General features: G+C 42.1%; 1 protein-coding gene across 5 annotated transcripts in view; it reads right to left on the bottom strand.

The window, feature by feature from the left end:
• STARD9 (StAR related lipid transfer domain containing 9) overlaps positions 1-25,985 on the bottom strand; it is a 120,681-nt gene extending 94,696 nt beyond the window's left edge. For 3 of the 5 annotated variants that reach the window (XM_070797358.1, XM_070797359.1, XM_070797360.1), the window contains exons 1-3: positions 25,817-25,984; positions 20,702-20,771; positions 18,839-18,955 (exon numbers count right to left, since the gene is read on the bottom strand). In XM_070797358.1, the coding sequence (XP_070653459.1) occupies positions 18,839-18,955; positions 20,702-20,771; positions 25,817-25,863 (234 nt within the window). In that variant the 5' untranslated portion in view covers positions 25,864-25,984. Of the gene's footprint in view, positions 1-18,838; positions 18,956-20,701; positions 20,772-25,816 lie in introns of all 5 variants that reach the window. The other 2 variants (XR_011568818.1, XM_019968611.2) reach the window with 2 other exon arrangements.
• Positions 25,986-26,574: the final 589 nt, after the last annotated feature.

Genomic DNA, 26,574 nt, shown 5'->3' with positions numbered 1-26,574 from the left:
TGTCCATTGAGTCAGTGATGCTATCCAACCATCTCATCCTCTGTCATCCCCTTCTCCTCCCACCTTTAATCTTTCCCAGCATCAGGGTCTTTTCCAATGAGTCAGCTCCTTGCGTCAGGTGGCCAAACTATTGGAATTTCAGCTTCAACATCAGTCTTTCCAATGAACACCCATGACTGGTCTCCTTTAGGATGGACTGGTTGGATCTCCTTGCAGTCCAAGGGACTCTCAAGAGTCTTCTCCAACACCACAGTTCAAAAGCATCAGTTCTTCAGCACTCAGCTTTCTTTATAGTCCAACTCTCACATTCATAGGTTACTACTGGAAAAACCACAGCTTTGACTAGACGGACCTTTGTTGACAAAGTAATGTCTCTGCTTTTGAATATGCTGTCTAGGTTGGTCATAACTTTCCTTCCAAGGAGTAAGTGTCTTTTAATTTCATGGCTGCAGGCACCATCTGCAGTGTTTTTGGAGCCCCCAAAATAAAGTCTGACACTGTTTCCACTGTTTCCCCATCTATTTGCCATGAAGTGATGGGACTGGATGCCATGATCTTCGTTTTCTGAATGTTGAGCTTTAAGCCAACTTTTTCACTCTCCTCTTTCACACTCATCAACACCCAGTTGTGGATGTGACTGGTGATGGAAGCAAGGTCTGATGCTGTCATTCTCCATCAGAGGACAGACAGAGTGAAAACCACAATCACAGAAAACTAACCCATCTAATCACATGGACCACAGCCTTGGCTAACTCAATGAAACTATGAGCCATGCCATGTAGGGCCACCCAAGACAGACAGGTCATGGTGAAGAGTTCTGACAAAATGTGGTCCACTGAAAACAGGAATGGAAAACCACTTCAGTATTCTTGCCTTGAGAACCCCATGAACAGTATGAAAAGGCAAAAATATTTTTTTTTTTTTTTTTTAAAAAGAGGTAACAAAAAAAAAAGGCTGACTTCCCTGGTGATCCAGTAGTTAAGACTCCACACATCCATTGTGGGTGGCACGGGTTCAATCCCTGGTCAGCGACCTAAGATCCTGCATGCCACGTGGTACAGCCAAAAAAGAAAGAGGTACCAGGTCATACTGAGTTGTGCCAGGAAGGAAAGGAGCAACCGGCTGGCAGCGTTAGTGCACAGATCCCAGGTTCCTTCATGGGCACATTTCACCACTTGTAAAGTCCACTTCAAAACCTGGCTACTGGGGAAGAGTGGAGAAGTAGCTCCAGAAGGAATGAAGAGGCTGAGCCAAAGTGGAAACAACACTCAACTGTGGATGTGTCTGGTGGTGAAAGTAAAGTCTGATGCTATAAAGAATAATATTGCATAGGAACCTGGAATGTTAGGTTCAGGAATCAAGGTAAATTGGACATGGTCAATCAGGAAATGGCAAGAGTGAACATTGACATTTTAGGAATCAGTTAACTAAAATGGACGGAAATGGGTGAATTTAATTCAGATGACTATTATATCTATTACTGTGGGCAAGAATCCCTTAGAAGAAATGGAGTAGCCTTCATAGTCAACAAAAGAGTCTAAAATGCAGTACTTGGGCGCTATCTCAAAAACAACAGAATGATCTCAGTTCATTTTCAAGGCAAACCATTCAACATCACAGTAATCTAAGTCTGTGCCCCAACCACTAATGCCAAAGAAGCTTAAATTCAATAGATACATAAAGATGTACAAGACCTTCTAGAACTAATACCAAAAAATGGTGTCCTTTTCATCATAGTGGACTGGAATGCAAAAGTAGGAAGTGAAGAGATACCTGGAGTAACAGGCAAGTTTGGCCTTGGAATACAAAATGAAGCAGGGCAAAGGCTAACAGAATTTTGTCAAGAGAAAACACTGATCATAGCAAATACCCTCTTTCAACAACACAAGAGACGACTCTACACATGTACATCACCAGATGGTCAATACCAAAATTAGATTGATTATATTCTTTCCAGCTGAAGATGGAAAACCTCTATACAGCCAGCAAAACTAAGACCAGGAGCTGACTGTGGCTCATGAGCTCCTTATTGCAAAAGTCAGGCAAAATTGAAGAAAGTAAGGAAAACCACTAGGCCATTCAGGTATAACCTAAATCAAATCCACTTATGATTACTACAGTGCAGGTGATGAATAAATTCAAGAGATTAGATCTGGTAGACAGAGTGCCTAAAGAACTATGGATGGAGGTTCATAACATTGTACAGGAGGTGGTGACCAAAACCATCCCAAAGAAAAAGAAATGCAAAAAGGCAAAATGGTTGTCTGAGGAGGCCTTACAAATACCTGAGGAAAAAAGAGAAGCAAAAGGAAAAGGAAAAAGGGAAAGATATACCCATCTGAATGCAGAGTTCCAGAGAATAGCAAGGAGGAATAAGAAAGCCTTCTTAATTGAACACTGCAAAGAAACAGAGGAAAATAGAATGGGAAAGGCTAGAGACCTCATCAAGAAAATAGGAGATACCAAGGGAACATTTCATGCAGAGATGGGCACAATAAAGGACAGAAATGGCAAGAACCTAACAGAAGCAGAAGAGATTAAGAAGAGGTGGCAAGAATACACAGAAGAACTATACAGAAAAAGGTCTTAATGACCCGAACAACCACAAGAGTGTGGTCACTCACCTAGAGCCAAACATCCTGCAGTGTGAAGTCAAGTAGGCCTTAGGAAGCATCACTACAAACAAAACCAGTGGAGGTGATGGAATTCCAGCTGAGCTATTTCAAATCCTAAAAGATGATGCTGTGAAAGTGCTGCACTCAATATGTCAGCAAATTTAGAAAACTCATCAATGACCGCAGGACTAGAAAACATCATTTTCATTCCAATCCCAAAGAAGGGCAATGCCAAACAATGTTCAAGCTATCACACAATTGCACTCATTTCACATGCTAGCAAAGTAATACTCAAAATTCTCCAAGCTAAGCTTCAACAGTACATGAACTGAGAACTTTCAGATGTTCAAGCTGGGTTTAGAAAAGGCAGAGGAACCAAAGATCAAATTACCAGCATCTGTTGGATCATAGAAAAAGCAAGGGAATTCCAGGAAAACATCTACTTCATTGACTACACAGAAGCCTTTGACTGTGTGGATCATAACTGTGAAAAATTCTTCAAGAAATTGTAATACCAGACTACCTCACCTGTCTCCTGAGAAACCTGTATGCAGGTCAAGAAGCAACAGTTAGAACTGGACATGGAACAACAGACTGGTTCAAAATTGGGAAAGGAGTACATCAAGGCTGTATATTGTCACCATGCTTATTTAACCTATATGCAGAGTACATCATGCAAAATGTCAGGCTGGATGAATCATAAACTGGAATAAAAACTGCCAAGAGAAATGCCAACAACCTCAGATATGCAGATAATACCACTCTAATGGTAGAAGTGAATGGGAACTAAAGAGCCTCTTGCTGAAAGTGAAACAGAGTGAAAAAGTTGGCTTAAAACTCAGCACTCAAAAAAATAAGATCATGGCATCAAGTCCCATCACTTTATGGCAAATAGATGGGGAAAAAGTGGAAACTGACAGATTTTTTTTCTTGGGCTCCAAAATCACCACTGATGGTGACTGCAGTAATGAAATTAATGGACACATGCTCCTTAGAAAGTTAGACAAGTCTAGACAGTGTAATAAAAGCAGAGATTTCACTTTGCTGACAAAGGTCTGTATAGTCAAAGCTATGGTTATTGCAGTAGTCATGTATGGATATGAGAGTTGGACCATAAAGAAGGCTGAGTGCCAAAGAATTGATGCTTTCAAATTGTGATGCTGGAGAAGACTCTTCAGAATCCCTTGGACAGCAAGATCAAACCAGTCAATCTTTAGAAATCAACTCTGAATATTAATTGGAAGCTGAAGCTCCAAGACTTTGGCCACCTGATGCAGAGGGTCAACTCATTGGAAAAGACCGTGATGCTTGGAAAGAATGAGGGCAGGAGGAGAAGGGGGCGACAGGGGATGAGATGGTTGGATGACATCACCAATTCAATGGACATGAGTTTGAGCAAACTTCAGGAGATAGTGAAGGACAAGGAAGCTTGGTATGCTGCAGTCCATGGTGTCACAAAGAGTTGGACGTGACTTAATGACTAAACAATAACAACATCTTGGGTCAGAATAGGTAAAACGAAGCATCCATTTGCTATAAAGTAGGAGCTATTTCTTGCATCTCAGAAAGTGACTGGGTCAACTAGTTATTTGAGGGGTTCAGTAGAAAACACCCTGACTCCACCTGTAGACAGCACTTGCTTCAGACACAAAATTTAAAATAGATGGTGTTCTCCGTATCTCAGAGAAAAGCATCAACAGGAAGGATTGAAACCACATGTTCCTCATTATGGTTCCTGGATCCTTTCTTATGATAAATGCAAAGTTCAACAATTCAAATTCTTCTAATTGTCAGGTAATTCATATCATACTTCAAATATCAGAGGCAAGCACATAGTCAGGAGGAGTTAGGGCACACAACCGATGGCAGGGGTAATGGAAAGAGCAAGGGCTTTGCAGACACCAGATCTGGGTTTCAATCCGGACTCCACCTCTTAGTGTGGACCTAAAGAACTTACCCTAACCTCTTTGAGCCCTGTTTCTCACATCTATAGAACAGAGATGGTAATAACCCACTTTATGGGGTTGCTGTTTAAGAGTGAATGAGAGGAATTAGGCACTCAGTTCAGTACCTGGAATACAGTAGGTTCTCAAAACGTGGTATTTTTTTCTTTCTTGCCACTTATAGGATTCGTTCATGAGAACATTCTCCAAAATTAAACATTATTTTTCCAAACCCTGAAATCGAGTCTCTAAACTCCATGCAAATGGTGCCAGATGCTTATTAAAGGAGGAAGCTGCTTCTATTTTCTCAAAAATCTTTAATGTGGGAAGGAAAGGAAAAGCAATACCAGCCAGAACCCACTACATGTTTGTGCTTTAAACCATAACACCACCACAAGCAAGATGGGGTTAGTTTAATAAGGAAGGAATAGTAAAGAGAAAAAGCAAAAGCAACTGAGGGTTTCCATTTCGGTCAGATCTCTTCTCATCTGAGCAGAACCACTACCTCTACCAACAGCATGGAAGCCACACTGGCTCTTACCCCACATCAACTCAGCACATATCCCCAGAAAGCTTTTCCACTTTGTCTAACCGCCCAACTACAAAGGAAAGAGTTGAGCAATGAAATGACTAACAAAAGAATAATCTCCCACTGCCAGGAAAAGAAGCAAGAAAAATGAGTTTGCGCACACACTGCTTTTACCCTTTTGCTCCTACGGACCAGACGCAAGGGACTGTTTGTATACAGATGATCATTTTATGAGTGAGTCCAACCAATTCTGCCCTGAAATCAACTTCCTAGCGGCTCTGCCTTTTCCAGCTTCTAAATACAGACTGGGAGATGCCTGGGCACATCTGGTCACCATTTGATTTCAGGCTTCTATTGTGTTCATCTGTGGGGGGAGGTGAATCTATAAATAGCTCATATTCCTCTGCCTCACACTTGAAAATTGAGAAACCATCCACTCTGCCTTTCCTGCAGAGAGAAAAGAAGTTTTTACTGAACCCAGCTCTCTCATAATGATCAGAAATCAAGTTAATATTCTGTACAGCCAGGCTCAATCAAATGATTCATAAACCTATTTTATAAGACTAAGTGGTATCTAGAATGAAACCAGAAGGGAGTGAAATCAAGTAAAGATGAGCGAATGACTCATGTGATGCTTTTGAGAAGTCACTGATCTTTTTGGAAACTCACCAAATTGTGTAGTTAAATCCATGCATGTGAACCACCACCTTCAAGTCTTAAGGCCCTTCTCACCTTTGGAAAAGAACTACATGTTTAAATCCTATTCAGTACTGAAAAGAGAAATCACCCTGTGGACTAGACTTGTTGACACCACCCCCACTCCCAATGAAAAAAGGCTAACCTCTCTCTTCAAGATTTTTCAAATGTTTAATAAAATATTTACTACAGTATTTACCACACTGTAAGATAATTAACTCTATGTACCTGTCTCCCTCAAGAACTAAGTTTTTCATGGGTAAGTACAATGTTTAACTCTTATGGATTATTTCCAGTGCCTTGCACAATTCTTGGCTTATTTTTCAGCAGATGTAGGTTGAATGAATGAAGAAGGTGAAATAATCACATATTATAGGATCTTAGTGAACTTTCACAAATAAGACATCAAACTTAATGTTGATTTAATGGAGAGGTAAGAGAAAAGGGTTAAAAGGTAAAAGCAAACAAAAAAAAAGATATAAACACATTCTTTCCCTTCATCCCCACACCTGTACAGGATTCTGCATGTGTCTATGCTAAGTTGCTTCAGTCCTGTCCAACTCTATGAGACTCTATCAGCTTTCACCTGCCAGGCTCCTCTGTCCATGGGATTCTCCAGGCAAGAATACTGGAGTGGGTTGCTATGACCTCCTCCAGGGGATCTTCCCGACTCAGGGATAGAACCTCACTTTCTTAAATCTCCTGCATTAGCAGGCAGATTCTGTACCATTAGCATCACCTGACCCACTCCAGTGTTCTTGCCTTGAGAATCCCAGGGACGGCGGAGCCTGGTGGGCTGCCGTCTATGGGGTCGCACAGAGTCGGACACGACTGAAGCAACTTAGCAGCACCACCACCACCACCACCTGGAAGCCCCTGCTCAGGACTCTAAAAAGGATATTTTTGCTGGAAGCTGAGCTTATGCAAATATGTGTAAACCACAGACTAATTAGAGCCAAGACACAATAATGACCACCCCTAACTTCAGATCTTGGAAAAGAAACTTCTGAAACACTATATATAGTTCTGGCACAAAAGTACAAATAGATCAATGAAATAAAATAATTTTAAAAGAGACCCCAGGTATACCCAGGAATTAAGCAAATGATAAAAATGGCTTTTTCATATTGTTGCAGAAAGGGGGACCCCTTCCAGGGCCCAAAAGGGGTTTTTTCCCTAATACTCGAAAATGAATTGTCCAGGGAGACACACGTGCTGACAAAACAAGAGACTTTATTGGGAAGGGGTGCCTGGGCAGAGAGCAGGAGGGTGGGGGAACCCAGGAGGACCGCTCTGCCATGTGGCTTGCAGTCTCAGGTATTATGGTGATGGGATTAGTTTCCAGGTTGTTTCTGGCCAATCATTTTGACTCAGTGTCCTTCCTGGTTGCTCAGCCAAGACGGATGCCAGTGAGAAGGATTCTGGGAGGTGGTAAGACAGGTGGCATCTCCTTTTGACCTTTCCAGAACTATTCCTATTGGTGGTGGCTTATTAGTTCCATGTTCCTAGTAAGGAACCTCCTGTCATAAAATAACTCATCCAAATGGTTACTATGGTGCCTGGCCAGGATGGGAAGCTTCAGTCAGTGTGTTTCCCGTAACATTATTAGCGGAGAAAGGACGGATGTTCAAGCCCCACCTCATTTCCTTCACCAAAAAAATTCAAATGGATCAAATATTTAAATTAAGAAGATAAATTCATTAGTATACCAGAAAAAAAAAAAAGCAAATACTTTCATAACTTCAGAATGGCAGGCCCTTCTAAGCTTAATATACCAGAAAGCCACAGAGAAAGGTCAATAAATTTGACTACATTTAAACACACACACAGGGGAAAAATTACAAAATCAAAACAAAAGTAAACAGGGGAAACAATTGCAACATCTATGACATGGAACATTTTCCTTAATATTCTAACTGCTCTTAAAAATAAGAGAAAGATGAACAGTACAGTAGAAAAATGGGGAAAAATACATGAACACATAATTCACAGGGAAGAAAGTATACAAATGGCCCAGAAACATACAGAGATGCTCATAAAATATAACATAAAGAAAAGCTAAAAATAGGATACCATTTCTAATAAGACAGGCAAAGATTAAAGAGTTTGATAACACATAGTATTGACAAGGAATGTGGTAAAGTATTCTGATACACTACTGTTAAGCATGTAAATTGGTATAATCTTTTGGGAAGGAAATTAGACAAAAATATATTGAAATTTAAAATATACTACTTTCCAAACAAGCAGCTATACTACTAGAAATTAAAGACGCTCACTCTAGTATTACAGAGAACAGCAGACACATAATATAATACATATTTTATAATATCAGGAATCCATAATTATGGAATTATAATTATATATAATATATTCAAACCATACATCACTAGAAAAATAATTAAACTACAATACCTTTGTACGATGGAATTCTATATAGCATTAAAACAATAGGTATTGCCTATTGTTTTAATAGGTATTGCCTATTGCCTATAGGTATTGCCAATAAATTAGGGCCAAGATAAGGTGATAAAGTAAAGCCAGTAGAAAATAAAATATACAGTGTAAGCCTGTTAGTACTTTTTTTTTTTTTTTAAAGATAAGTGGTTAATAAAAATAAAAAAAAATAAAGATAAGTGGTTACCTCTGAAGAATGAGACCAGTAGGGAAGTATGAAAGGGGAAGGAGTTTGGGGTTTTACATTATACCCTTCTGGACTGTTTGAACATTTTCCAGGTAGCTTGTATCATCTTTAGAGCAAAATATTTTAATTAATTAACCTACTAACACATTTTATGCAGCTGTCTGCTTTCTGCTGAGCAAAGAACTAGAGAGAGACCAGTCCCATTTCTTTCCCGACACTTTCTGAACCCTTTTCGGAACACTGCACTTAGCAGGGGCCTTTTGTTGGTCAGCTGGACTGGCTCCCCGAAAACAGGACCACTGAAAGTTGCTGAGAGGGGACCAGACACAGGCTCACTGTGCAAGTATGTGGAGAGAGTTCAGCGCCTGGACATGCAGACCAGGTGGCTCCTATTGGAGAAGCTTACTGTTATCAGTCTGCCTGTGAACACGTGTCCACTGTGGTGAACACACAGACCTTTTGTTCAAAGGGCTGTTCTTCATTTTACATCCTCTTGTTCGGGTGATTTTGCAAATCAGTTTTTCCAAAGATCCTCAAAGTGATCATCTCTCATCATGCCTCTCATCTTCAAGCAATCAACTGACAATCCTTTTAAATCCAGGACAAATTCAAGTGTAAAGGAAGTGGAGTATAGGGCAACTTCTCAGCACTGCAGGAACAGCAAGGACATGTCTCAGGATCTGTATCTGTATTTATGCTTAGGCTGCCCCAAGTTTCCAGCTGACTATCAAGCTTTGGGCATGCCACTCCTATACACAACCTCTCTCTCCAGGCTAAATCTCAAGGACTCCAGATAGTACCAGAAATTCCTTGTTACCCTTGGCTCACAGGGGAGAAAAAAAAAATCCAAACAAGCTTTTGCCTCTTATAAGATTTCTCTCATTTCTGCTGTTCATTTTTGTACAGACATCCAGCACCAACAGCAAGCATTAAGTGTCAAGGATCTCAGTTCTTCAAATTTTTTTCTAAGTCTAAAAGCTACCCTTTAAAGACTGACAATCAAGTTTCTAGAGAGGGGAAAAAATGAGTTTAGATGAAGCCAAAAGAATGACCTTATTCCTTTAAAATCCAGCCCATGGACACGCTTATGGAGCCAAGCAGCTGTGCTGTTGGCAGAGGGAATGTGCTGAAATGAAACACTCATGGTAATCTCCCTTCCCCCACTCAGGCCTGCAGAGCCCCATCCAATTATTGCACAAAAAGGCTTTTTCTTATAAAATTCTCTCCCTTCTACTTCTGTCTCCATCTTGGTTGGCAAGAACTAGCACTAGCGATGGAATGCACACAGCTCTGCAAATATTCATGAGAAAATCCTTTGACGCCCACACGCTCCCCAGCTGCCCTAGCACATATATGCATTAGGGAAAGGGATGCACAGAGAAATTCATAGATGTCTGTGGCTCTCTAGCTTAGGCAAACTGCAAGGCCTTCTCAAAATAGGCCACAAGATTCAGGAAGGCACAGTCCTGCTTGTTTCTCATCCATTGAACCATAAATGAAATTATCAATCCGCTAACCACTGATTGATCATTTAAGACGTGCAGCACTGGAAATACAGAAACAAAGAGAACTATGTATAAATAGTGCAGCATTTGAGAGCTTGGAGTTCGGAATCACACAGTCAAAGGTTTGAATCCTGGCTCCATTACTTGATTGTGTGACCTTGAAGCAAGCTACTCAACCTATCCGAGCCTGTTCCTATACCCAAATTAGAAATGATTATCTACTATAAAAAATGATATAATCCTAACCCCTCTGTAAACTCTCAAATTCCTTCTCACCTTAGTTTCTTCTTCATGTTTTCCCATTCTCCTGCTCCTCCAGGGTCCCTCTTCAGTTTCAGTAACTCTTCCACCTTCTTTCCTCTTCTCCAAAGCCTTCATTCACATTCCAAGTACAGCAGAAACAACAAAAGTGAGGGTCATACTCCTCTCTGCCTCACCCTACTTGCTTTCTGAGGCAGGAGGTCATAGGTCAATTATCATCTTATAATGGGTTGCAGTCCCCAGACAGAAATGCTATTTCTGTGGAAGCAGTAAGTAGCCCCCAGCTTGGTCACAATGTTGTTGTCGTTGTTCAGTCGCTAAGTCGTGTCTGACTCTTTGCAACCCCATGAACTGCAGCACACAAGGCTTCCCTGTCCTTCACTATCTCTCTGAGTTTGCTCAAACTATGTCCATTGAGTCAGTGATGCCATCCAACCATCTCATCCTCTGTTGTCCCCTTCTCTTCTTGCCCTCAATATTTCCCAGCATGAGAGTCTTTTCCAATGAGTCAGCTCTTCCCATCAGGTGGCCACAACACTGGAGCTTCAGCTTCAGCATCAGCCCTTCCAATTAAAGGGTTGATTTCCTTTAGAATTGACTGTTTTGATCTCTTTGCTGTCCAAGGGACTTTCAAGAGTCTTCTCCAGCACCACCGTTTGAAAGCATCCATTCCTTGGTGCTCAGCCTTCTTTATGGCCCAACTCTCACATCCATACATGATCACTGGAAAAACCATAGCTTTGACTATACAGACCTTTGTGGCAAAGTGATGTCTCTGCTTTTTAATATGCTGTCTAGGTTTGTCATAGCTATTCTTCCAAGGAGCAAGTGTCTTAATTTTGTGGCTGCAGTTACCGTCTGCATTGATTTTGGAGCCCAAGAAAATGAAATCTGTCATTGTTTCCACATTTTCCCCATCTATTTGCCATGAAGTGATAGGACTGGATGCCATGATCTTAGTTTTTTGAATGCTGAATTTTAAGCCAGCTTTTTCACTCTCCTCTTTCACCTTCATCAACAGGCTCTTTAGTTCCTCTCTGCTTTCTGCCTTTAACATGGTATCATCTGCATATGTGAAGTTGTTAATATTTGTCCCAGGAATCTTGATTCCAGCCTGTGATTCATTCAGCCTGGCATTTCTCATGATATACTCTGCATATAAGTTAAATAAGCAGGGTGACAATTTACAGCTTTGAGGTACTCCTTTCCCAATTATGAACCAGTCCGTTGTTCCACATCCAGTTCTAACTGTTGCTTCTTGTTCTGCATACAGGTTTCTCAGGAGGCAAGTAATGTGGCCTGGTATTCCCATTTCATCAAGAATATTCCATAGTTTGTGGAACTGCTCAAATTGAAGAAAGTAGGGAAAATCACTAGGCCATTCAGGTATGACCTAAATTAAATCCTTTATGATTATACAGTGGAGGTGACAAATAGATTCAAGGGACTAGATCTGGTAGACAGAGTGCCCAAAAAACTATGAATGGAGGTTCATAACATTGTACAGGAGGTGGTGACCAAAACCATTCCCAAGAAAAAGAAATGTAAGAAGGCAAAGTGGTTGTCTGAGGAGGCCTTACAAATAGCTGAGAAAAGAAGTGAAAGGCAAAGGAGAAAGGGAAAGATATACTCAAGAGAATAGCAAGGAGCGATAAGAAAGCCTTCTTAAGTGAACAATGCAAAGAAATAGAGGAAAACAACAGAATGGGAAAGACTAGAGATCTCTTAAGAAAATTGGACATACCAAAGGAACATTTCATGCAAGGATAGGCACAATAAAGGACAAAACTGGCAAGGACCTAACAGAAGCAGAAGAAATTAAGAAAAGGTGGCAAGAATACACAGAAGAACTGTACAAAAAAGCATATGTCACATTAGAGAACCTATAATAGTAGGCGTTCAATGCCGCCAAATACTACTAGATGGCTACAATGCTATGTCCTCATCTTGATGGAGTACAGAGCCAGGGAGAGGCCCAGTCTCAAGAACAAGATCTTTCCTTGGGATTCTGTTAAGCAGCACACTTCCTGCCCTGCAGGAAACTCTGTGTTGCAGTTCACGACCCTGTCGCTAGAATAAGCAACAGACATTTCCATACAACATCAAGCATAATTCTGGACTAGCCAAAAAGAAAAAAACACCCTATAATTGCTATTTTTGTCTCTCTATGCCTTTATCCTTCAAATATGTGTCATGACGGTCTCTAGTATTTCTTCTAACACCAAAATTCTGGAATTCTAAAGTCAAAACTATTTAGCTGGATTCAAAAACTCTGCACAAGGTACTCTTCATGTCCTAATTACAAACAGTGTTTTGTAATTTAATCCAAAATTTCTCTATTTTTTCCTTTTCTTTTTTTTTGGCTGTGCTGCACAGCTTGTGGAAACTCAGTTGCCTGACCAGGGATTCAACCTGTGCCCTCAGCAATGAAAGCGCAGAGTACAAACCACTGGATGGCCAGGGAATTCTCTTCTATTTTCTCCTAGTGGCAATGAAGACCAGCTTGTTCTAACGCTGCATAAACTTAAAATCATCATGCTCCATACTTGCAAAGCACTATTGTCACCTGTCTTTCCTGTCTCCGGAGCAATGTTCTTCATTAAATAATCACACACATGGCGTGCACTACACTGACAGTAGCTTTCCTCTTGGTTCCTGAAGCCGGCCCTTTAATCATTTTGCGATGTGTGGGGTTTTCCTCTGAAGCCTTTCCAGGTGCCTAACATCCTTAAACTGGAGTCCAGGACTGGAGAGTATGTTCACCAAAGAACCTGTAACACCAACATACATGCATGCATGCACGTCACACACACACACACACACACTGCCTCCATCCTGGCCCCTGCCAGGGCTCTTTGAGGGTAAGCAAGGATGGTCTTTGTGTGTTGTGTGATGTTCAGCGTATTGTGGACATGTAAACAACAACAAACACAATCACAGTGCTACTAGAATTTCAGTTTTGAATTTGGTAGTTGTGGGGAGGAAATCCCTGCTCACTCACACAACTTTTCATGTAGAAAAGCTACAGGCATTTTAGGCATTGTGTTTTAGCCAAATAACAAAAGCACTTTAAAATAAAGATTCCCAGGAGTATAGAAGCAATTACGTCCCACAAGGACTGGGTGGTTTTTTGTTCCTGATTGGCTTTCTGTTGACTCAGTCTGCACTTGTTTTGACAGCCACTCACAGTCCTTGGTGGGTAAAGCTGAGCTAATGCTCTTCATGGAAATTTTTACAAACACGTAATCACCCAAACACAATATGCTTGAGCAGAGGACTCCCGCTCCAACAGATGTTCCTGACCGGGAGGAAGGGAGGGAAGTTAATTTTCCAAGTGGAGCATGCTGGTCCCAGAAGTGAGCACAACAGATTCAAAGAAAAGATTTTCAAAACTAGTTCAGCTCTTAGAAAGAAGCATGAGCCTTGCTTCTCTTGTACTGTGATAGTGATAATCACAGCCCAAGCCACAACACTCATGACCTCATTTACTCAACTTCTAGTTGCCAAGCCCTAGACTGAATACTTCACATCATTCTTTCTTTCCTCCTCACAGTAACTCCAGCTAAAAAAACTAAGAGAGGTTAAGTTATCTGTCTGAAGAAAGCCAGCTAATAAGTGGCTGTGCCTGAATTCAAATCCAGTTCTAACTTCAAGAGTGCTCAGTCACTTGTAGTGTCTAACTCTTTGTGACCCTGTGGACTGTAGCCCACCAGGTTACTCTGTCCATGGAATTCTCCAGGCAAGAATACTGGAGTGGATTTCCATGTCCTTCTCCAATACATTGAATGGGGGTACCCAAATCTGAAGTCTGTAAATGAATTCATCTCTTAAGTAAGGTTATGGCAAAATCAACAAGAAGTGAATTGCCCTGATGGATAACACATTGATTGCACAATCTCTTGGGAAATATGGCATCATCTGTATGGAGGATATGATTCATGACGTCTATGTTAGAAAATGTTTCAAAGAAGCAAGCAGCTTCCTGTGACCCTTTAAATTGTCTTCTCCATGAGGAGGAATGAAGAAAAAGACCACCCATTTTGTAGAAGGTGGAGATGCTGGCAACTGGGAAGACTAGATCAACAGGCTTATTAGAAGGATGAACTAAGATATCTACCATAATTATTTTTGCAATCTAGTCAGTTAATAAACAACGATTGCTTTCAAATTGGAAAAAAAAAAATGGAATGCTGATGTCCATTACCCCACGATTCTGATGTCAAATCAGATAGTATAATCCCCTGCCAATCCCCATTCACCATAACCTTTTCTCTCTCTTTCCCATCATCCCTTCTCCTCAATTTTCCTTCTCTTCCTTTTACTATATACCTCTTTTTATATTTTTATAAAAGAATATGAACTTTGCATTCACATGATCCTGCGTTCAAATCCAAGACTCATTTTCTTGTTGTGTGACTTTGGGCAGATCATATAATCTCTTTAAGCCTAAATTTCCCCAACTACTGAAAGAGGATAAAATCTTCTCCATTTCAAGTTGAAACGGTGGAAACAGGTAACACGTAGAAAGAGAGAACCAGGTCACTAGTAGACTAAACGAGAATTGTTTAATGTTGAGAGTCGGTGAGGCTTGGTGGACACGACACACAATTTAGAGCCGGGCTGTCTTGGGTTTGAATCCTTGCTTCACTACTTATTCACTGGCTAAGTGACTCAGGTAAGCCTTGTAACCTTTCATGCCTCAGTTTCCTTATCTATAAAACGGAGTAAAACATATGTTTGATAGATTTTGGGGAGAGAGTCAAATGAAATGATAAACATTTAGGATCTATAGATAATTAACGAGGAAGCTGCCTCTCAGAAGAACTTACAGTTGACTTGCTCTCTACAGACTCATTTGTTGACACCTGATCTATGTGTTTAAGTGTGTCACCATTAAGGACTGGGAAGTGCTAAAGCACTAAGGAATTTTAATCTTGAACTAATTTTTTGAGGCTGTAACATATGCATAAAGAGAGGAGGTAGAATGACACAACGCAATGCAAAGGCCACCAGAGCAAGCAAGGTTCTAGTCCTGCTTGGGCATTAACTGCCTATATAAGCCTATGTTAGTTATACTTTGTATCTGGAACATAAGAGGGTTGGCCTAGAAGATGGGCCTTGTCTGAAAACATTTTTGATTGTCATATTTAGGACTACTACCAGCATCTAGAGACTAGAGGCCAGCGACACTGCTAAAGATCCTACAGTGCCCAGAACAGATTCCTCACAACAAAGAATTACACAGCCAGAATATTAATAGTGCTGAGGTTGGGAAAACCTGGCCTGGATGACTGCTAGGTTCCCTTCAAGCTCTAACATTCTAAAAGACCATGAGGAGGAGACAGCACCAACACCAAATAGGTGGATTCTCATCAACTTCTATCATGCAATGGTTTATGATGTCGCTCAAAAGCCCCCTAAGACCAGTGGGGAATATTTCAACGCAGATATCTGGATATTTTGAAATCAGTGCTGTATTTCTGAGGGTGATGACAGTCCTTCCTTCATAAAAGGAGGTACAGTCCTCCAGGGACTTGGTCCCTCACTCTTTACAGTTAGAATCAATGTTTTCAAAGCCATAAGATTCCTTTGGGGCAAGAAAATTATTTACATGAGTCTGAATCAAGGTCAGATTACAAACCACAGCAGAGGTGAATCTCAAGTACTCAATACATCATGCTAAGTGAAGTAAGGCAGACTCAAGAGGCTACCTACTGTTATATTACACTTTTACAGCATTATGAAGCAGATAAAACTGTAGGGACGAAAACATTGCCAGGGGCTAGGTGGTTAAGGAGAACAGTCTGACTACAAAGAGGCATGGAAGATTTGGGGGATGATGCACAATATGATCAGAAAGACAGTAAAAAGCACTGCTGTATTTTGGGAGAGGAAGAACCAGATGACATATAAACTCTTTCCTATGTCAAGTCCTATTTTATAACAATCTGCCTCTCCTAACCCTGGTGACCTCAGAGCCATACTGATTAGGGTTAAAAGTCTGGACTCCAATTTCTGTCAGTGATGAATCCCTCCAAACAAATCAGGTGGATCTGAGTGTTGACAACATTCTGGAAACTCTGGCCCTTCTCCAGCCTGTGACAGAGATTCCTTTCCTTCCCCCTCATATACTACCCAATGAATGCCTCAGACTTTTAGTAAACAAACCAGAATAAATTTCAGGAGGCACTGGTTTTATCTCTCTGCACAGGCTTCCTGTCCAAATCCCATTTGATCTATCCACTGAATTTCAAATCAGGCAACAGAAGAGGAATCACATTTATGAATTCCCCTCCTCTATGGGCTTCTGGGTTTCCACTAGATAATTTTTACACACTTAAGCTACATAAATACAAAATATGAGCCTCAAAACAAAATTATACCTGTACAGTGTATACTAAATGGTGATTTTTGTTTTGTTTACATATACTTCCCAGATTATCTATCAAATGTTACACAAAATAGTTAATGTTTCTTATATGCAGAACAGTCCTAGGTATGCCATGGCCAAGAAGAATGGAAGGAGCCATTGGAATGCTCACACTTTCTTCTAGAGGCCACTGTCTTCAATGCCACAGATACAGTCACAACTGTGAACTGCTTTAGGAGTACCTTCCTCTTACTTAAGAGTCAGTTCCTTTCCTGGCCCTTCTTGGAGGATCTCAGTGGAACAATATGAACACCAGTAAACCAGTTACCTCATACATGCTTGAGTATTGGGATAAAAGTCCGGGGCCACAAGACAAGCCTGGATCTGCAAGAGCCCTCATCCTTCAAAGGACAGAGAAGGCTTTGTCGGGGCCAGGTAATACCCACACTGCACCTGCTAAGCAACTTCACTTTCACTTTTCACTTTTATGCATTGGAGAAGGAAATGGCAACGCACTCCAGTGTTCTTGACGGAGAATCCCAGGGACGGGGGAGCCTGGTGGGCTGCCGTCTATGGGGTCGCACAGAGTAGGACACGACTGAAGCGACTTAGCAGCAGCAGCACCTGCTAAGCATTTATGGCAAATAAGTTGTGACTACAAAAGTGAGGTGCTCATATTATAACAGAAGGGACCAACAAAAATAACAAATCCCACAGTGGTCTAGGATCTTGTTTCCACGTGGTCCCCTCAAAAGGGAAGGATGGGGAATTATACTTCCATGATTTAGAACTATCCAATCATCTTCAGAAGTCTCCACTAGCAGAAAAATCAGTACTAGTAGACCTTGCAGATGTTACAGGTCTGGCTCCAGACCAACACAATAAAGTGAATAATTGCAACAAAGGCAGTCACGTGGATTTTTTGGTTTCCTAGTGCATACCAATGGAGAAGGCAATGACACCCCACTCCTGTACTCTTGCCTGGAAAATCCTATGGACAGAGGAGCCTGGTAGGCTGCAGTCCATGGGGTCGCAATGAGTCAGACACGACTGAGCGATTTCAATTTCACTTTTCATTTTCATGCATTGGAGAAGGAAATGGCATTCCACTCCAGTGTTCTTGCCTGGAGAACCCCAGGGACAGGGGAGCCTGGTGGGCTGCCATCTATGGGGTCACAGAGAGTCAGACACGACTGAAGCAACTTAGCAGTGCATACCAAAGACAATTTATACATATTGCTGTCTACTAAGTGCAATAGCAGTATGTTTATAAACAATGAACAAATCTTAATTAGAAAATTCTTTAAGATTAAAAAATACTAACCATTATCTGAGCCTTCAGTGAGTCATAGTGGTGACATGACCAGAGATAACCATAAAAATGGAATAATAATTTAAAAATTTTAAATATTATGAGAACTACCAAAATGTCACACAGAGACACAAAGTGAACAAATGCTATGAAAAATGGCACAGACAGACTTACTCGATACAGAGTTGCCACAAATAGTCAATTTGTAAATAATACAGTATCTATTAGGTGCAATAAAACCAAATGTCATAAAATGAGGTATGCCTATTCTGTCCTCTAAATCACTCAAACTTGATAAAATGGTATCTTTAGCATAATTTGGGAACGTTTCATAAAGGATTGAAATACTAAGCAGAAAAGACACTATGGCTTTTTATTCAAAGGCATATAGACTGATAGGCAATGGTTGTCTAGGGCTCTTCCCCGAATATATCCATTTTCAATACTTTTTCCTAAGGACATATTCCTCTAGTATTCTCTTTCTCATTTAAGAAAGAACATATGAAAAGCCAAAGATATTATTTTTCTAATTTTAGAAAGGACCCTGGCAACTGCTAGGATAAGAGCTACTGTCTGTGGTCACAGAAGTGAATCAGGCAAGGCTTGCTGGCCATCACAGGGACCAAATGCATGACCTCTGACAGTGCTCCAACCAGGACAATGCTGCTGCTTCACAGCAACAGAAGTCCTATGTAGACCTCCTTGACCAGACCTGCTGCCTTGGAAATTTGTGGGAAAGCTAAGCAGCAGGAAGGATGACCAATAGCGTTAGCCAGTAAAGGCTTGGCTCATCCTCTCAGTCCTCAGCAGATCTGCTGCAGACAACACTTCCCAGACCAAAACATCATTAGTTTCTGACCAACCTACATAAGTAAGAAATAGCCAGGGCCCAGATTCCACGTTAATTTCCCAATAATTATCCAGTTATAAAGACCTTGGGAAAGTGAAGGAAAATGACATTACCACATCCTGAGAGGCATACTGGGGATCCTCTGGGTTGACTGACCAGTAGCAGTAATCAAAGCCAAATGCCACAACCTTCTCCCGGGAGTCGCCAAAGCCATTAGGTCGACCATCCACCTAAAATTAAACACAGAATCTAGTATCTTCTCTACTGTAATATCAGAATCAAATCAGAGGCACTTGATTCCTCTGCTTGTAGATAGAGATACCTGGACTGATCATGAGAACCTTTATGATATCTACCTGAAAGGGGGGGAAAAAGTAACCTTTGTCTTCATCTTGTTAGGTACAATGAAGCAACAGAGAATTAAATGTCTATCATATTATCACATATCTATATATAAACCAGACCTGTGAGGCGTAAGACCGCTTGGGATAAAAAACCTCTCCTTCCCTGGGCCTCCTCTTCTTACTATCATTTCTTCTCTGAGTATTGCTATAGAATATACCAGTCGTGTATGAGTAATTCAGTCCCTGGGCCTGACAGGCTCTGTCAACCTAGAGCTTTCACAGAAGTCCCTGGGGTATCCACCTCCAGAAGGCATGTTGGACAGAAGAGCTGGGCCCAATCCAACTGCTCGGGGTAGAAGAGAGCAGCTTGGAAATTCTACCGACCTCCAGGTACTGGGGAGAGTGGCATTATTCACAGAAATGCCTATCTTACTACTTAATATTTAGATTCTGGACAGGGAGAAACAATCCCTCGAACTGGGTACTAAAACCCACAGTAGAATGAGGCTGACAGAATGACGAAGAGATTCTGAGTGGATAACTGGACTCAGAAAAGAGGATAGCTGGCCAGCGAGGTGAGCAGGGGGCAGATTAGAGTGTGATCTTGGCCAAGATTTATTCTTAAGAACCAAAAATATAAGCTCTCAGAACAAAGCAGCTGAAGTGATTAGGCAACAGAGATATAAATAAGAGACAGGAGAGAATGACAGGTCTTTTGTCCCTGGGGAGCTCCTGTTGAAAGTCTGGCAGGTTTCTCTCTCAGCAGTGAGCTACTGACAAAAGGAAATGGATCACATCACGGGAGGAACACAAGAGTGGATGTGGCTGGAGGGATTGGGGTCCAGAAAACCTTCCTCCTGCAAGTCAGCTTCCTCAGCTCTCAGGAACGTCAAATACCACCTGCAAGCTGACCACAGCCGCATTCACATGGCTGGCTTCCCTGTCCTCCACTACTCAAGGCTCAGAAAGAAAGAATCCCTTCCACTTCCCCTGGCCTGGGAAAAGAAAAGAATGGGATGGAGGAAATAAGCCAGAGGAAGTAGTAAGGGTAGGGAAGGAAGTTGCCAGTGTCTGTCTAGTTGTGACTCAAAGATCAGTCAGATCTATGGAGAGTATTTACAGCAAGACTTGGGCTAGTGCCCAACTCTCTTCTGGGATCTAAAGTCTTTACTTGGCCTCACTGTGGCTAAAAATGAGTTCTGTATTAGCAGATGCATACTAAAACCCCTGCTAATGCTTCTCAATGAAATGATATTCAATAAGAAGATTGAGCCAACATCTAATAGAAGGTCAGGTAAGTTAAACATACGAACAAATTGTCCCCCAACATGATTTAAGCTGGCCATGTGTTTACTTTCAAAATATCTACTACTAACCAGTTTCCAAAATAGCTGTACCCCATTTGGTAGAACTTGGGTTCCAGTAACTACATCCCCGGAACTTCTTCCCTGTTGTATTTTTATATTTGCTTTGTGGTTGGTCAAAGCTCTTCTAACAATTCCCCTTATATGCCCTTTCCTCTTCCACTCCCCCTCTCTAAATGCATTCACATACACACCTTCACCCCAGAAGTCACTATAATTAATACTAGTTCTTCAGGGGAAAGAAAAAGGAAAACAATTTTAGGCTTACCTTTAAATTCCTGATTTTTGCCACTTTGCCATTAACTTCCACAATAATTTTTCCCCCTTCTTTGATCTCCCTAGAAGCAAGACACAAATTTTTTAAATTAATCAGGAAAAGAGCAGCTGAGACCAGCACTATTAGGACAAAATGTTTCCCTACTGCCATCTCCACAACTGGGGTGTCTGAAGCAGTCCCCGAGCTGGCATGCTTCTCTGGATTGTTAGAATTTGGCTTGGGAACAGTGAAGAGTCAATGTTATTGGGTACCCTCTATGTGCTAAGCATTGTATTAAGTACAGCATACGCTATACTTCATCCTATGCTATCCTCTTAACACACCGTCCTGACATAGCTTCCTGACAGATCTTTTTTTTTTAATAAATGAAAGACTAAGGGTGAGAAAAATTATGTAATTTGTCCAAGGTCACACAGCTAGCAGTGGCAGAGCCTGAATTTAAATCCAGATCTGTCTAAGCACAAAGCCATATGCCTCAGAAATCAGGCTTGGGAAACCCTGAGAATATCCTCGGCACAGCATGGCATCATTTCTCGTTTCCTCCGATATTTTCAGCATAAATAAATATAATGATATATTTTATTTCATTATAAAATAATGAAAAAAGTTTCAGAGTCCTTTCTGTTGAGACCTGAGAACATATTTCCTAAATCCTTTCCTTATATTATCTTCTTAAGTCAGAATAACAGCCAAGATCCTTAAGGATCTTCCTAAATTGTAGTTATGTAGTAACACTTCTAACAACTAACCAAATTAACTTAAATTCACTTTAAGGGGCTTAATCCAAGTGATTCATAAAACTGAAGCCCAAAATGAATGGAATACACTCCATTCTAGATATGAAATCTTTTTTCACAACATAAAGAGCTTTAGCTAAAGTGCTTAAGGCCAGGGACTTCCTGGTTGTCCAGAGGTTAGGAATCTGCCTTCCAATGCAGAGGCATGTGGGTTCCATCCCTGGTCTGGGAAGATTCCACGTGCTGTGGGGAAACTACTGAGCCCACGTGCCTCACTTAAGACCTGACACAGCCAAATAAGTAAATAAATATTTTAAAATAAAGTGCTCAAGGCCAGAATATTAACAGATGGGAGTTAACTCACTGGCACTTTCTGCTACAGTGAAAACTATCAATTAAATTATTCCTGGCCTGGGACCTGAAAGTTGAGAAAATATGTCCAATGTCATTTTTATCTTCCCTCAGCGTTCCCAGGATGTGGCCTTGAGGACTTGGGGGGAGGGGATGGCAAGGGATACACAGTGAGACAGGGGTCTTTAGATTTAAGATTATTTTTGTACACTAGTCAGTGCATTTGGAATAAAGTACTGGAAAAAAATTTCCTTCTCCCAGGTGATGGCATTCCTGGTACTTAATTTCCTCAAGGCTCTGATGCTCTTTCTTTCATATTTCATACTAGACAGAACTTAAGGCAGTACGGATATACTCTGTCCCCCAGGATTATAAAACTGCATCCCCTGCCCCTAGCTCTCCTAAAGAAAATCTTTCACTTTTGGTGTTAATTTTTTTTTTCCCTTCTGCATTTAAAAGTAGGTTTGATTCTCCCTTTACCCACTATAAAATACACAGGCTATAATAAAATTGAGCAACAAAGAAAGTAAGAGGAAAAACTTTTGCAAATCTATTTAATCTAACTTTTTTAAGTGAGCCCTTTCTTAAGGATTCACCTAGGACTCTGGCATAAAGCAGCCAAAATAAAAAAAGGTCTTGAACTTGACCTCTTGACAAAAGGATATGACACTATAGTTGGTGAGATGCCACCCCTTCCCTGCCTGGCCCACAGCCATTGGTAACCTAGTGGTTCCAAAATATTCTAAAACAAAATGAAGACAAATTAAAGTTGAGCAGAAGAGAAAGAAAGAACATCAACCTCAACAGGGCAGCTGACTGCACAGAGTTCAAAGAAGTCTGCTGTGGCTACCACCACTTGCCTCTGGGGCCTGAATTCTACCAATAGGCATTCATTCCTTAGGATTAAAGGTTTTGCAAAGGAATAAATCCTTAGTTACACACTGACTCCTAGGACAGTTTCTCAAAGTGTGGTCCACAGGCTTCACTCATTAGAATTACAGGAGGTGGTGGAGCTGCTGCTGCTGCTGCTAAGTCACTTCAGTCGTGTCCGACTCTGTGCGACCCCATAGATGGCAGCCCACCAGGCTCCCCCGTCCCTGGGATTCGGAGCTAGTTAATTTGAATTCCTCTTAACAAGTTGTATTATAACAAGCTCCCCAGGTGAACTGTATGTATCCTATAATTTGAGGATCACTGTCTTAGAAAATGGCCAAGCCATTTCCACTTGTTATCTACTCATTTATACAATTTTAAAAAACAGCTAAGAACAAGGAGGAATAAAAATAGCTGTTAAAAATTATATAGCTAGCACTTTATCAGACACTTAAAAGCAGCCAGGCTCTGTTCTAAGTATTTTTAATGTATCCTTTCATTTAATCTTCACAAAAAACCATTGAAGTAGTTATACTATTTCACAGATTTAAAAAGAAGAGCACATAAAGGGAATATAGTTTATGATAATTACCTTTTTGAAAGGGCAGTGGAAAGTGTTCTGGAGCCTACAGTATTGGCCAATATGTTCTGTCAATGATGATTTGGGACAAACAAGCGGCAGCATCTTACAATGAGACACAGATTTTCTGATTATGAAAACAACTGTGTGGTAAAAGGGAGTGCACTAAAACCGTTTTCCATATTATCATTTTATTGATGGTCTCTACTAGTCCTACTGAGCAAACAGGCATTTGAGAAAGAAGTGCAATTTTTCTGTAACCTCAGGAAGGAGCAGCTTGGTTTGGTGAATGGAATCTTGGCTCTACCTACTTTTAGATCTTTAACAAGACCAATTTCTCATCTGGAAAAATAAAAAATGGAAGCTTGAGCTCTAAGATTTATATCCAAGTACCACATAAGATCCAATGACTTTGTTAACTGAATCTGTGCTGATTACTTTTTTGAAGGCTGGGACAAATCACATAATCAGTAAATAGCCTATGTTGAGATGAGCCTCAGCGAAGGTGGTGGAAGTTAACAAACCCTGGAATACAGTGTGGTGAGAAGAGGGGAATAGTTTGGACTTCTTAGCTGGGGTCACGCTGGGTTTATTCATCCCGGCTCCTGAATCTTCAGCAGGCTATAATCCTCTCATACCTGGGTAACTGCTGTCTTGCCCTTCTACCCCTTGCTGCTCAAGGCTCTTAACCTGAGCTAAAAGTTAATAAGCTTTTCAGACTTCCCTGGTGGTCAGTGGTTGAGAACCTGCCTGCCAATGCAGGCGATGCAGGTTCGATTCCTGGTTCAGGAAGATTCAACAGGCCACAGAGGAACTAAGCCTGTGCACCACAACTACTGAGCCTACGCTCTAGAGCCCATGCTCCAAAACATAATAAACCACCTCAACGAGAAACCCGCTGGCCGCAACTAGAGAAACCCCACACACAATAGTGAAGACCCAGGACAGCCAAAATAATAATAAATAAAATTTATTAAAGACTTAATAAGCTTTTGTGCCCTTCTTTTCCCTTCACTTTTGTTTGACATGTTATTCTCTACTGTGACTGCCAAACTCTTGCCAACTCTTCATTGTAGCATGTGGGATCTAGTTCCGGACCAGGGATCGAAATCAAACCCCTTGTGTTAGATTTGCAAGGTCTTAGCCACTGGACCACCAGTGAAGTTTCCATTGTACTACTTCTGTCTTTTCCTACTTTTTTGTCCCTTTCCCTTATCACACTGCTCTCATTATTCTGTCAACTGTATGACTTTTCAAGCCAGTCACCTCCAGTCAGTACAAACACAGACCCTGCTGTGCTGTGTGCTGTGCTTAGTCGCTCAGTGAACTCTGTCCAACTCTTCGTGACCCCATGGACCGTAGCCCACCAGGCTCCTCTGTCCATGGGATTCTCAAGGCAAGAATACTGGAGTGGGTTGCCATGCCCTCCTCAAGGGAATCTTCCCAACCCAAGGATCCAACCCCGGTCTCCCACACTGCAGGCAAATTCTTTACCAAATGAGCCACCAGGGAAGCCCTGCTCCTGCTAGAACCGAATTTTGTTCTGAGAGACAATGTCTTTTTCTGACTGCTTTGTCCAATTTTCAAGCCATCTTGTGTCCTGGAAATTTTTAAACCTCTCAAATAGTTCCAATATGTGCCTTCAGGTCCCAAACCACATTCTGCCAGGTTTATCTCCTACCACTCATCTCCCTCCACACAGCCTCTCCTCAAAAGCCTGAAACTTTTGTTTCCTAAGAGCCTAAGTCTCTCGCTCTGTATTTTCACAGAATGCTCTCTACACCTTCTCCTCTACCTGTCAGCAAAAGCGTTTGGGTTCAAACACCAAGCCTTCTGTGAAGCCTTCCCTGACTTTCCAAACATGTGAGTGGAAAAATCAGTATGAAGGGAAAGAAATTATGGACCCTGGATGCCTCAACAGCTGAGGAGTGTAGGATCAGATTCCTGCATGAAAAACAAACAAACAAACAAACAAACGGGAACTGGCTACGCTGAGGGAAGGGCTTAGAATGACTTCCCCCTACTTCACACTTCTGAAGTCGCCCACAGAACGAAACCACGATCTCTGAGCCTCAATTTCTCTCTTATGCCTTACAACCTGCTTTCCTCCACTTCTTCACAGAGAAACCCATGTGCACGCAGAAACTCACCATTCTCCCTCAGTCCTTACAGGTACTCCAGAGCCACCAAGAAGAGACAGTAGACCGCCGACCCTTCCCACTTAGAGATACTTCCCAGCCCTTCTCAGCGTATCCAAAGAGAAAGGCTCAACCTGGGCATCAAAACTTGAGCCGCGCGCGGTCCCTCAAAACTCCTGCCGGGACACAGGGACTCCGGGGACACGGACAGGACAGCCCACCCCGAGGCTTTCCACTAAGTGCTCCCCGCCAGAGCACTAATCGAAAACCCAACCCAAGCCAGGCCTTTACGGTTTCCGGACGCTGGCCCCTTGGGCCACTTTGTGTCTGATTTCTCCGCGCCAGACTCACTGAAGGGAGAGGCGGGGACCCCGCCTTCCCTTCAGCTCACTTGACGCCTCAGGCGCCCCCTCCCGCCCAGACTCACCTCTTACTGAGGGGCCGGACCCTCACCGCCACCCGCACGTTGGCCATCCGTCGGCCAAGGCTCAAACCCCGCAGGTCTGCCCCGCTGCAGCATCCCCGGACCCAGCCCCAAGTCAAGCCAGGACCCAGCCCCGGGCCGGGTGCGGCCCCGCTTGCCCCACGCGCCTCACAAGACGACCCCGCCCATATGCGGGCCGACGCCTAGCCGGGGTGGTGCCTGCCGAGCCTCGGCCAATCCTGAGCTGGGTGGGCGGGAGGACGCCCGGGCCGCCCCGCCTCGCTCCGCCCACGCGCCTCACGGGACTGCCTCTCTCACAAGTGGGCCGGAAGCCCAGCCAGGCCTGAGGAGCCTGGACCAATCCTGGCCTCGCGGTCGGGGTGGTGTAGATCCTGGCTGGGTAAGGCTGGCTCCCGCTTCAGAGAAACTAGCTTTTGTTTTTCCAGTGTCCGAAGCACTACAAAGTCTAGTAAATTCGTTAACACTAGACAGTTTACAGTCTCCGTTTAGTACGTTTAGTAATGTACTAAATCCTTTATTCTCTGCATTTGCCTGATCTGTCAATCCTGTGGTTAAATTTTAGGGGCAGAAATGAAGTGGGAAACACCGGTGTTTTTGCTGTTCCCTTCAAGGGGCATTGTCTTTCCTTTAAGAGGCACTGGATTAGGGGTTTAGAGTTCTCACTGGCGAGCTTCTCTTAGATTGTGCTGGAAGCTCAGCGCCACCCTGACAGAGTTTCTGATCTTGTAGGGAATAGTATC

The sequence above is a fragment of the Bos indicus genome, chromosome 10, assembly GCF_029378745.1.
Source record: "Bos indicus isolate NIAB-ARS_2022 breed Sahiwal x Tharparkar chromosome 10, NIAB-ARS_B.indTharparkar_mat_pri_1.0, whole genome shotgun sequence".
Classification (NCBI taxonomy): domain Eukaryota; kingdom Metazoa; phylum Chordata; class Mammalia; order Artiodactyla; family Bovidae; genus Bos; species Bos indicus.
This window is presented reverse-complemented; position numbering and strand designations above follow the sequence as displayed.